Source organism: Eptesicus fuscus, chromosome 3, assembly GCF_027574615.1.
Source record: "Eptesicus fuscus isolate TK198812 chromosome 3, DD_ASM_mEF_20220401, whole genome shotgun sequence".
NCBI classification, from domain to species: domain Eukaryota; kingdom Metazoa; phylum Chordata; class Mammalia; order Chiroptera; family Vespertilionidae; genus Eptesicus; species Eptesicus fuscus.
This window is the reverse complement of record NC_072475.1, coordinates 107,120,596-107,132,966: the sequence shown is the minus strand read 5'-3', so window position 1 is coordinate 107,132,966 and position 12,371 is coordinate 107,120,596. Positions and strand designations below refer to the sequence as shown.

The window sequence follows — 12,371 nt, the reverse complement described above, 5'->3', positions numbered from 1 at the left end:
AAATATTCAAAGTGATGCATAGCAAGAACCTATAACCAAGATTATTCTATCCAGCAAAGCTATCATTTAGAATTGAAGGTCAGATAAAGAGTTTCACCACCAAACCAGTATTATATGAAATGCTGAAGGATATTCTTTAAGAAGAGGAAGAAGAAGAAAAAGGTAAAGGTAAAAATTTATGAAAAACAAAGTGACACCAAATACTTACCTATCAACTAGTAAATCTAAAAATCAAATGAAAATGATGAACAGAACAAACTGGTGAATGTAAGAATCAGGCGCATGGAAAGGGAGTGGACTGACAATTCTCGGGGGGAAGGGGTTGTGGGGGGTGTGGGAAGAGATTGGACAAAGAGCTTACATCTATGAACGAGGATAGTGGGGGGCGAAGGCCTGGTGTGGGGTGGGAACCTGGTGGAGGGAACTATGGGGGGGGGGGAAGAGGAACATATGTAATAATCTGAACAATAAAGATTAAATAATTAAATTTACTGGGCTAAAGCTGGTTAATAGGGTCATATAGGTTTCAAGTGTACATTTCTATGATACATGATCTGTATGTTGCATTGGGTGCCCACCACTGAAAGTCAAAGTATTCTGTGTTCATAACCAGATGCATTTACTATGCAAAATGCAGTTATCACTATTAAAATAAATTTGAAAAAGTAAACCATTTTAAAATAGTAATCATTTCAATACTGAGTTCAATTCAATTCAAACACATAAAATTAGAACAAAAAAGAAATGAAATGAATCTTATCAAATAAAACACTTCCAATATAAGGAAATAAGCAGCTAAGAGGCAATAATATAAATCTTCCACAATGAAAAATTTTGTAAATTTTGTGTATAAAAAGTATATTACAGTGGTTAAATGCCTAAGTATAATGGGTTCTATAGTCAGACTGCACAGATTCAAATCCCCATTCTGCCACTTATTTGTTATGTGACTTTAGGTAAGCTATCTAATGGTCCTCTATGCCTCAGTTTCCCCATTTGGAAAACAGAAATAGATACAATCCACTTCACTGGATAAAACATTAGTACAAACAAAGCCCCTAAAATAGTCGGTTACACGGTAAATATACGTGTACTGGATGTAATTAATATATGTGTTGGTTGTTTTTAGTTTTATCATGTCCTCATTATAATTATTTCTATGTCCTTTAACCTGATCTGGTACACCTAATAGAGCTGTTAACTAGTTTCCTGGTCAGTTCAGAGTTGTAAGATTTGATATTTGAGAGAAAACTGATGAGTCCTGGTTCTGTGCTCAGTGTAGACAGGTTTTAATGATAGAAGACAATTAACAGATACCCAGTTTGAGGTCTTTATTGGTGAAACAGCTAACAGAAACTCAGATTTGAGGTTACCCAGACAATACTGATGGTGGAAAATATAATAAAAGCCAAATATTTAGATCTACTTCAGAAGGTAAATGAAATTTATAACATTAACAGATTCAAGTTGAGATCAGAGAGGATTGTGTGTTTTATTCAAATATCCCCTTCTAGTCTACATTAATATAATACTCTCCATAAATGACTTTATTGTGTCTTATTTCCACTAACAGTAAAGAAAGAACTGAGATGAGCAAAAAGTGCTTTTGTCAAACTATCTAATAAAATGTCAGTTTTTATCTCCTCAAATTCATAAAGCTCTTCTAAAGTTTCAACAAAAATAAAGAACCCAGAAGCTAGATCTTAGTTCCTATGTGAAAGAAATAGGAAAAAAAATAGTAGAAAGACAGGGGATTAAAAATTAATAATTCACTGATGTGCCAAACAAACCTGTAGTGGTAAATTAACAGAATGACTAACAGCCATTGCTGCCAGTCACCTTCACAAAAATTAAAAATAAATTATCAATTCACTTATTTTATAGATTACTTTCCTACCTGCCTAAATCACAGTGCTTTTTGTCAATTTCAAATAAAAAATGTATTTAAAAAACTATGTAACTCAGATATAATGGTCCTCTTTCTCTCCTATATGTAAAAAAAAAAAATGGAGAAATAAATTTAAATAAGCAGATTATATATTATCAAATCTTAATAAGCGTTTACCTTTTGGAGCAGGAACTAGACAATTCTGACTTGGGATATTTACTCTTTCCCTTGACATGTGAAATACTGGGTTCTCCGCTACACCTAGATCCTTCCATTTTAAAGAAAAGGACAAATATATAAAATATTAGTAAATTCTTAGGCTAGCAATAATCCTTCTTAAAACCCTGGTTTTACAACTCAATAATACAACTTTTTAAAAATACATCTGAATTGAATTACAACTTCTTAATGTCTCCATTCCTGCCCTTTCAATCAGCCAGCTACTCTACTTGTTTCCTATTCTAGTGTTTTCTCATAAAAAAGTACCTTCAATTTGTTTTGTACCCAGTCTTTCCCCTGTAGTCATCCAGCCAATCCCCAGACTGGCTGAATTTCCTGATGTACCAAGGCAGCTGAGAGCTGCTGGAAAAAAATAAACAGTAAGTAGATAGCAATCTATACTAACAACAGGGTAATATGCTAATTAAACCAGACATCTTCCAGACAAAGCTGCAGCTGCTGCTGCTGCAAGGGCCGGGCCAAGGCTCAGGCAAGTCGGGAATGGTGGCTGCTGCTGCAAAGACCAGGACGAGGCTCAGGCAGCCGCAGCGGCCGGCAGTGGCAGCAGCAGCGGCATGATGGGGGTGTCGCCTTCCGCTGATTGGCCTGGTCACCTCCCTCAGAGGGAGGCCAGAGGCAGCAGCACCAAGGGGGTGATGGGGGAAGTGCCTTCCCATTATCGGCCGGACGCCTCCTACAGAGGGAGGTCAGACTCCGGCTAAGCCGTCAGTAAGATATCCCCTGAGGGCTTCGGACTGTGAGAGAGGGCAGATTGGACTGAGGGACCACCCCACCCCCCGCCAGTGCACAAATTTTCGTGCACCAGGCCTCTATTCCTATATAATAAAGAGCTAATATGCTAATTAGACCGAACAGCAGAACGATCGTCTGGACGACCTTCCGGAAGACCATCTGGATGACCTTCCAAACAAAGCCAGGGCTGCAAGGGCCAGCTGAGGCTGCGAGGAGCTGCAAGGGCTGCGCGAGGCAGCCAGGCCCCTTGAACGACTTTTGTGCATCGTGCCTCTACTCCTATATAATAAAGAGGTAATATGCAAATTGACCATCATCCCAAAACACAAGATGGCCACCCCATCTGGACAAAGATGGCTGCCACAAGATGGCCAGCAGTGGAGGGCAGTTGGGAGGGACCAAGCCTACAAGGGAGGGCAGTTGGGGGTGACCAGATCAGCAAGGGAGGGCAGTTAGGGGTGACCAGGACTGCAGGGGAGGGCAGTTGGGGGGGACCAGGCCTGTAGGGGAGGGCAATTGTGGGGGACCAGGCCAGCAGGGGAGTGCAGTTGTGGGGGACCAGGCCTACAGGGGAGGGCAGTTGTGGGGGACCAGGCCAGCAGGGGAGTGCAGTTGTGGGTGACCAGGCCAGCAGGGGAGTGCAATTGGGGGCGACCAGGCCTGCAGGGGAGGGCAGTTGGGGGCGACCAGGCCTGCACGGGAGGGCAGTTGAGGGTGAGCAGGCTTGCAGGGGAGAGCAGTTGGGGGTGACCAGGCCTGCATGGGAGGGCAGTTAGGGGCGACCAGACTGGCAAGGGAGGGAAGTTAGGGGCAATCAGGCCGGCAGGGGAGGGCAGTTAAGGGTGACCAGGCCGGCAGGGGAGGGCATTTAGGGGTGACCAGGCCTGCAGGGGATGGCAGTTGGGGGTGACCAGGCCTGCAGGGGAGGGTAGTTGGGAGGGACCAGGCCGGCAGGGGAGGGCAGTTGGGGGCGACTGCAGGGGAGGGCAGTTGGGGGCAACCAGGCCGGCAGGGGAGGGCAGTTGGGTGTGACCAGGCCGGCAGGGGAGCAGTTAGGCATTGATCAGGCCGGCAGGCAGAAGCTGTTTGGGGCAATCAGGCAGACAGGCAGGCGAGCGTTTGGGAGCCAGCAGTCCTGGATTGTGAGAGGGATGTCCGACTGCCTGCTTAGGTCTGATCCCACCGGGGTGTCCCTTATTGGAGAGGGTGCAGGCTGGGCTAAGGGACACACACACACACACACACATACACACTGTGCACGAATTTTGTGCAATGGACCTCTAGTCTTCTTTAAACTGCCAATTTTTCTACCTTTTTACTTCCTCAATTATCTGTATTTTCCCTAAGCTATATTTTCTTTCTTTCTAATGCTAACTCATCTACCTGTTATATTATCTCAATTCCTCCCACAGGCCTATAAAATATTCTCTCTATTGTATTCAAAATCTTCCTATCCATGGGTTTCTTTCTTAAACTAAAAAATAGACAACAAAAAAACCCTCACCCTAACCATTTTGGCTCAGTGGATAGAGTGTCGTCCTATGGACTGAAGGGTCCTGGGTTCAATTCCGGTCAAGTGTACATGCCCAGTAGGAGGCGTGCAGGAGGCAGTCAATCAATGACTCTCTCTCTTCATTGATCTTTCTATTTCTCTCCCTCTCCCTTCCTCTCTGAAATCAGTAAAAATATATTTTTAAAAATGTCTGAAAACAAAACAATACACCCTCAATTCTGTATCTTTATCTAACTACCTATTTCCTTCTCCTATCTCAAAGATAACAAACTGCAAATAGCACACAGTTGTATTTCCAATTCTTCACCTACTATTCTTAAAATATTTTCAGCCTGTTCTGCTCTAATCAATCTTTAGATATTAATTTGTGAAGTGATTCCTAAGTCCAACCATATAACTGCTCAGTCCAGAGATCTCATTACTTCTCCTGACTTCAGAATTTGTTTCTAACCTCTTTCCATAGGTGCTGCTGTCCATGCACATCTACATATATAAAACCCTAATATGCAAATAGACTGAATTGCAGAACAACCAAACAACAGGTCGCTCTGATGTGCACTGACCACCAGGGGGCGCACACGGAACATGGCAGGTGTTGGCAACAGGCAGCAGATGACAGAACATGGTGGGCATCGGCCACGGCGTGATGGTAGAGCAGGTGAGCGGGGGCGCCAGACCAAGGCAGGGCACCAGTTGCCATCATCAGGGCGAGACTCTAGTGGTTACTGAAAATGCTTTGTCCCGCACGCGGCGGTCCCGTGGCTCGCATCTGTTGCTGGTGCTGGCCCGGCTAGTACCTGCTGCCAGCGCCCGGCGCCAGCCCCGATCACTTGGCGCCATCATTGGGTGTGAGCAGCAGCCGCCGGCTCTGATCACCCCTCAGGGCTTCTCCACCTCCCCCTGCTCCTGAGGGGCAATTGGGCCGGCAGCTGCCTCTTGCACCCATTGCCGGCGCCAGAGATGCCACTCACACTCAATGCCGGCGCCAACCCTGCTCACACTCACAGCTGGTATCAGAGCCGCCACTCACACCCACTGCCGGCACCCAGCCCCAGTCCCAATCGCTTGGCACTATCAGTGGGTGCAAGCGGTGGCTGCTGACCCAATCACCTCTGAGAACTTCTCCATCTTCCCCTGCTCCTGAGGAGCGATCAGGGCAGCAGCAGCTGCTCGCACCATTGAGGGTGCCAGTCCCGCTTGCATCCGCTGCTGGCGCCAGCCCCAATCGCTCCGCACCGTCTGTGGGTACGAGTGGGGCCAGTGCCGTCAGTGCGTGGGAGCAGGAGTGGGGCTGCGGGCAGACGGGACTGGGGGCTGCAGCAGGAGGGTCTGGATCAGGGCTCGGAGGATGAGCTGAGACCCACCCCTGTGCCCCCCACAGCCCCCGGCCCACAGTTATTTTTAAGGTGCACAAATTCGTGCACTGGGCCCCTAGTTACACTATAAATACCATAAACTACTCTGAGGTCCCAGAACAAAATATGCTCTATGACTGTGTTTTTATTTTGCTGTTTTACTACCTTTCACAGGATATGTTTCTCAACCAAAAATGCTCTTTCTCAGCTTCTCTGCCTGATGTACTACCACCCAATTCCATTATCACCTCCTTGATGAAATTTTTCCTGACTATCGTCCTTCAGAAAAAGGGATTGGAAGTTTTTGTACAGCACAGAGCTCCAGCGCTAGAATTACATAATTAACTTAGAATAATCTCACAATAGGATGGTGAAGGCCTGGAATAGGGGGCGGGACAGGCTAGAAGAGGTCAGTGGGGGGAAAGGGGGAACGTATGTTATACTTTCAACAATAAAGATTTGAAAATAATAATTTAAAAATCTCAATAAAATATGAGATCATATTAAAAATTAAAGTTTACCTTTAGTTAGTTCATCTGTCTTTTCACTGGTATTGTTTCTTCCAAGTTTCATAGATCCATTGTTAATATTACATTCCTGGATGAAAAGGCATATTTGTTACATAGTACTGTTGTCACTTTTAAATAAGCTTAAAATGTATCCTATTTTATATTTCTTTATTTTACATAAAAAAGACTATTTAAGCTGTTACTCCATTCTGGAGCAAAGGGGAAAGGTGCATTAAGTAAAAATAAAAAATACACAAACTGATTAAAATTCTTTTCACAAGTATCTCAAAAAAGAAAAGTAGTTGGTCTTTACCTTGCAAAAAGAATACAAAAAGCAAACTTCAGTTATAAATGGCATGTTAGTTACTAGGAGAAACATTCATGAAACGGGAGTTACTTTAGAATTAAAAGAAATTCTCAGATGATAAGCTTTCAAAACAAGAGTCCCTACAGCAAGTAATAGATCTTTAATGAGACTGCCATTGCTATGCTTTTTCTCTCCTGTTTTACTCTATCTGGGATTTTCCTGTCAACTTGACTTTCCTTTTTCCTTCATCTATACCCTTTTGTTTAAAAATGCATCAATGTACACATGAGTACAAAAACTTCTATAAAAGTAAAACTTTATACTTCTTCATGAAAATATTTTTAACTGAGTCTAGTAAAGAAGGATTCCTCCCATCTTACTTCTAATTCTTGACTTGATTCTGTAAGTAGGAATAAACCCAAATAAAATGGGGTTTAATTGAATTAATTCTTGCAGGTTAAAAAAAAAGAAGTAGGTGAAGTTGTCATATTATAAATCAAAACCTCAGAATGGAGGGCAGGATTGGTAGACAGGCGTATAATAATTTTTGCTGAAAATTAGGGCTTATAAAGGATATTTAATTTTAGTTTTTTAAAAAAAAACCCAGAATTTTAAACATTTTACAAAATCCCATGACAGTTAGGATTTATTAAAAATGCGACTGAAAGAAGATACATCCCCTTCTAATGGTATGGGTGGGAAAATCCAAAATGTAACATTTTTAGAGATATGTAGCTAGAAGAGTTATTTTAGATAATTTTTAAAGCATTAATAACTCCAAGGAACTAATATTAAAAAATGCTTTTCGATCTTCTTCAATAGTTAGTACAACCATTTTTATTAAACAGTATGCAAAAAAATCTAAAATTGTATCCACAAATAAAAGATACTCTTTACGTTATTCATTTTATATTAATTTTATTTAGGCAAGCTTTTTCTCCATAGAGTTCAAAGACAAATTTTCTACAACGTTCAACCTTTCCAGTCATCTAATGAAATTTAAATCAATTATATTTTACTCTGTTAAGCTTGGAATATCTAAATCTACTTAAAATACTGGAATTTTTGTTACAATAAATTCTAAGCTAGAAATCACATTTTCAGCCTCAATTTCAATTAATATAGCAAACTATCCAAAAACCTTTCAAATATACAACACCTTAAACGCATTGGGGGGGGGGGGAGGGGGGAGGGAGAGTCTTACTGATAATAGATAAGTTTCAAATTGATAACTGACACTGAAGCTATAAATAGTCTTAGGTGCTTTTCTTTTAATGACCAAATGTAAAAATAACAGTATATAAAGCAATAGATTATTCAGGTAGGGAATTAGATCTCAGATAACAGAGTTAAACTCGCAATGAAAGTTTAAAGAAGAAAATGCAACTAAGTGCAGACATTAATAAATTTATTAATCAATGGCAGGAAACTGGAGTGCAGTCTCTTTGAAATCTAAAAATTTAGAAGTCTTAAAAAATATTTTTTCACAGATCTTTTGCTTAGTTATTTCCTACTTTAAGTTCTTTGAATTTTCAGCTCAGAACAAAGAATACTGTTTCACTTTAATAATATTTATTTTTCTATAAAATGAATTCACTTTAATTATTATAAACTGAATATTATTATATTAAGCATACATCTCACACACACACACACACACACACACACACACACACATAAAGTTAAATATCAAAAGTCACCCATATCCTCATCATTAGATCATAATTATCACTATTAACATTTTGGCACATATAGTGTATAACTATACTTAGATATACATAAATATGTATTTACAAAATGAGGAGTCAAACACTATATACAGATGTGGAGTTGGCCCTGTTTTTTTTTGTTAATCCTCACCCAAGGATATTCTTTTCCATTGATTTTTAGAGAAAGTGGAAGGGAGCGAGGGCAGGGAAGAGGAAAGAAAAAGAGAGGGAGAGAGGGAAAGAAAGGGAGAGGGAGAGAAAGAGAGAGGGAGAGAAAGAGAGAGAAATATCAGTGTAAAAGAGACACATTGATTGGTGCCTCCTGCACGCATCCCAATCCTGGCTGGGATCTAACCTGCAACCCAGATATATGTCCTTGACCAGGAATCGAACTGGAGACCTTTGAGTGTGTGGGCTGACATTTTAACCACTGAGCAACACCAGAGAGGGTGCCACTCGCTTTTTTTAACTAAAAAAATATCATGACAATATTCTTCATGATATTGTAATTTTGTATAACTATTAAATATTATATTAATATCAGAATTTTGTAATTTTGAATAACTATTAAATTTTATATCTATTTTATAATTTAACTATTAGCTTACTGAGAGGTGTTTCTTTTTTGTGTTTAAAATAATGCCAGGGGAAAATAAACTTGCACTTTTCTCTTTGGAAAAAATACATTTCTGATAACTTCTTTAGGTAGTTTCTTTAAAATAGCATTATTGAGTGGAAGATTATAAACATTTTCAAGGCTCTTGATTCAAATTACCAAAATACCCTCAAGAATGTGGCACTGATTTTCACTCTTATTAGTAACAAATGAGAAAGACCTGATGCTCTGAAAACAATGCATATTATCAATTTTTTGGCAATTATTTTTTAATGACAAAATTAAAAGTTTTAAAATAAACCAAAGACTTCAGAGGAAAAAAAACACACATTTACTAATATTTTACCTTCTTCAGTTGATTTTTTTTAATTCTTTCAACAGGAAGAGGTTTACCATCATGGAAGTTGGTAAGAATTACTGCAATGGCTGTAAGAGTTTTGCCCTTAAAATGTTTCAAAAAGACAAATGGTCAAATTCTAAAACCCAGTTGATGAGAGAACATTACAAAACCAATTTAAAATAAATTAAGTAAATATCAAACACCATTCAAAGCCACAGAAGTATACTGATTATTATATTAAACTAGAGGCCCAGTGCACGAAATTCGTACGGGAAAGGGGGGAGTAGGGGGAAGGTCCCTCAGCCCAGCCTGTACCCTGTCATGGTCTGGGACCCCTCAAGGGATGTCCTACTGATGGCTTAGCCGCCCGCAGTCTGGCCTCCCTCTATGGGCGGCAACTGGCTAATTAAGGGAAGGCGCCACCCCCATCACCCGCTGCTGCTGCTGCAACTGCCGCCACCGCAGCCGCAAGGTGTTTTCATCAGCACGGACTCCAGTCCCTTCACCACGAAAAAATGACAACTTTCTTTAGACATTTTCAAGATGTCTCTTTCACAGGATATGACATTTCTTTCTTTTTTTTTTTTTTTAATTCTCACCTAAGGATATTTTTCCATTGATTTTTAGAGACTGTGGAAGAGAGAGGGAAAGACAGAGAGAAACATCAATGTGAGAGGGACACTTCGATTGGTTGCCTCCTGCATGAGCCCTAACCTGGGCCCCGGCCAGGGAGAAGCCTGTAACCTAGGTACATGCCCTTAATCAGAATCGAACCCGGACCCTGCAGTCCGAAGGCCGAGGCTCTATCCACTGAGCCAAACCGTCTAGGGCAGGATATGACATTTCTTAGCCCTCCAGCAGCAGACCTTCATTTTTTCCTCCAGGAATGATGTGGAAAAACCCTAGACCGCCTTCTTGGGTCCTTATTACCCAAGTTACCAAGAACACTGTGAGTGGCATACTGGGAGCTGAGCCAATGAGCGGACAGAAAAGGTGTTTCCTCTGCAGCTCACGCAGAGGCGGGACTGCTAGTGCGCTGCGGCTGGAGCAGCCCAGGCCCCCTTCTGTGTCTGCTCTGGGGCTATCTGAGCCAGTGTGGTGGCTTGGGTGGCCCCAGGCCCCCCTATCAGTGTCTGCCCCAGGCTCCTGTTAGTGGCTGCTCCAGGGCCACCTGAGCCAGCCAGCGGGCTCGGGCAGGCCCCCGGTCTCTGTGTCTGTCTCTACTCTGGGCCTCACTGTGTGCATCCTCCTCCTAACTGGTCACGACTATCACAGTGTCCTGGCCTAATTTGTATAATACCTCTTTATATCCTATCTAATAAAGCGGGAACATGCTAATTGACCCTCATGCCATCACAAAGGTGGCAGCACCCACAGCCAAGAAGGGGGGAATATGCTAATTGATTGCCCCACCCTCAAAGATGGCGGTGCCCACAGCCACAAGATGGTGGCGCCCAGTCCCCTCAGCCCCACTGGGGCGGCAGGCGCCTGAGGGCAGGCCTGGCGGCTCCACGTGTCTGACTCTGGAGTCCCCCAGTCCCCTTAGCCACCCAGGCACCCAGGTCTGGCCCAAGGCACAGGCAAGCCTCGGATGGCAGCTGTCCAACCGCCCAGAGCTGGCCCAAGGCACAGGCAAGCCTCAGATGGTGACTGCCCAGCCAACACCCAAGGTGCAGACAAGCCTCAGATGGCAGCTGCCCAGCTGCCCAGGGCCGCCCGAGGCTCAGGTAACCAGGGCCGGCCGAGGCTTGCACTGCCAGCAGTAGCAGCAGCAGAGGTGTGATGGGGCATTGCCTTCCCCTGATTGCCAGGTTGCTTCCCACCCCTGAGGGCTCCCGGACCTTGAGAGGGGGCAGGCCAGGCTGAGGGACCCCCCCTCTAGTGCATGAATTTTCATGCACCGGGCCTCTAGAATATAGATAATATATATATTAATTAAAAGTGTGTCATTAAGAAATACTTTCCCACACTGCATTGTTAGAAATTATTAAATTATCCTTACTAATAAAAGGCTAAGTAGTCATCACGCCCTCATGCGTGATGCCCTTACGCTGTCACAAGATGGCTGCGCCACAGTGGAGGCAGGCTCCCCGCAGCCCCGTGCACACACCACAGGGGCAGGACCCCTGGCTCCAGCCTACCTCCTTGGGGCAATCCATCAAGGAGCGCTGGATGGGTGGGCAGGACCTACCTCTTTGGGGTGATCGATTGTAGAGCTCCCACACTGTGAGAGTGCACAGGCCAGGCTGGGGGACGCCCCCCCCCCCCGCCAAGTGCATGAATTTCGTGCACCGGGCCTCTAGTTTACTCATACAATACTATAAACATCTCTGAGAAACGTGGTTTTATTAAATGACTGCTGTTCTAAGAGTTTACATTTAACCCTGAACTAATACCTTTATCATGAAACTACAACTTTTGCCTGCTATATAATTCAAAGCTAATTTAAAATTATTAGTCATTCCAAGTATTCACATAAGGTAATCATTTTACTAAATTTCATTTAAATATAATTCCAACACTTAAAAGCTATAAAGAACATGATATATCTTGTAGGTTTTTCTTAAATAAGAAAAATGCAATTTTTTATTTTTGGCCATAGGTGAATTTATAATTAGCAACACAGAAACAAATCTGGAAATTTTAAAGCAGTGTAAGGCACTAATTTCCAAAGTGTGATCCACAGGCCCTAGGGGACCTCAGGACCCTTTCAGGAGTTATGTGCAATCAAAACTGTTTTCATAATACTTCTAAGACCTTATTTGTGTTAACATCTATAGGAATGCCACAAAAAGCAATGGTGGGCAAAACTGCAAGTGCCTTAGCATGAAACAAAACAGGTGACACTACTTTCTAATAGTGGTTATTGTATTATCTGCCACTCATAATAAAAAAAATGTAAATGCCAGTTTCACTTTAAAAATGTTAAAAATATTCTTGATGAAGCAGTACACATTAATTTTATTGAATCTTGCCTTGTAAGTACACATCTTTAAAATATTCTGTATAACAAGATGGGAAGTACACATAAAATACTTCTTTTGACACCAAAATACGAGGGCTATCTAGGGAAAAATCACTGTGAGACTAACCACGATGCATCACCTCACATCATCACTTTTTTATGCATCACTAATTTTACTTGAAAGAATAAGCAACAAC

General features: G+C 42.4%; 1 protein-coding gene across 1 annotated transcript in view; it reads right to left on the bottom strand.

Moving 5' to 3' along the window:
* HLTF (helicase like transcription factor) overlaps nucleotides 1–12,371 on the bottom strand; it is a 106,534-nt gene that overhangs the window by 67,661 nt on the left and 26,502 nt on the right. Inside the window, exons 8-10 of the mRNA XM_028135831.2 lie at nucleotides 9,216–9,311; nucleotides 6,250–6,325; nucleotides 2,066–2,156 (exon numbers count right to left, since the gene is read on the bottom strand). Of these exons, the coding sequence (XP_027991632.1) occupies nucleotides 2,066–2,156; nucleotides 6,250–6,325; nucleotides 9,216–9,311 (263 nt within the window). The remainder of the gene's footprint in view (nucleotides 1–2,065; nucleotides 2,157–6,249; nucleotides 6,326–9,215; nucleotides 9,312–12,371) is intronic.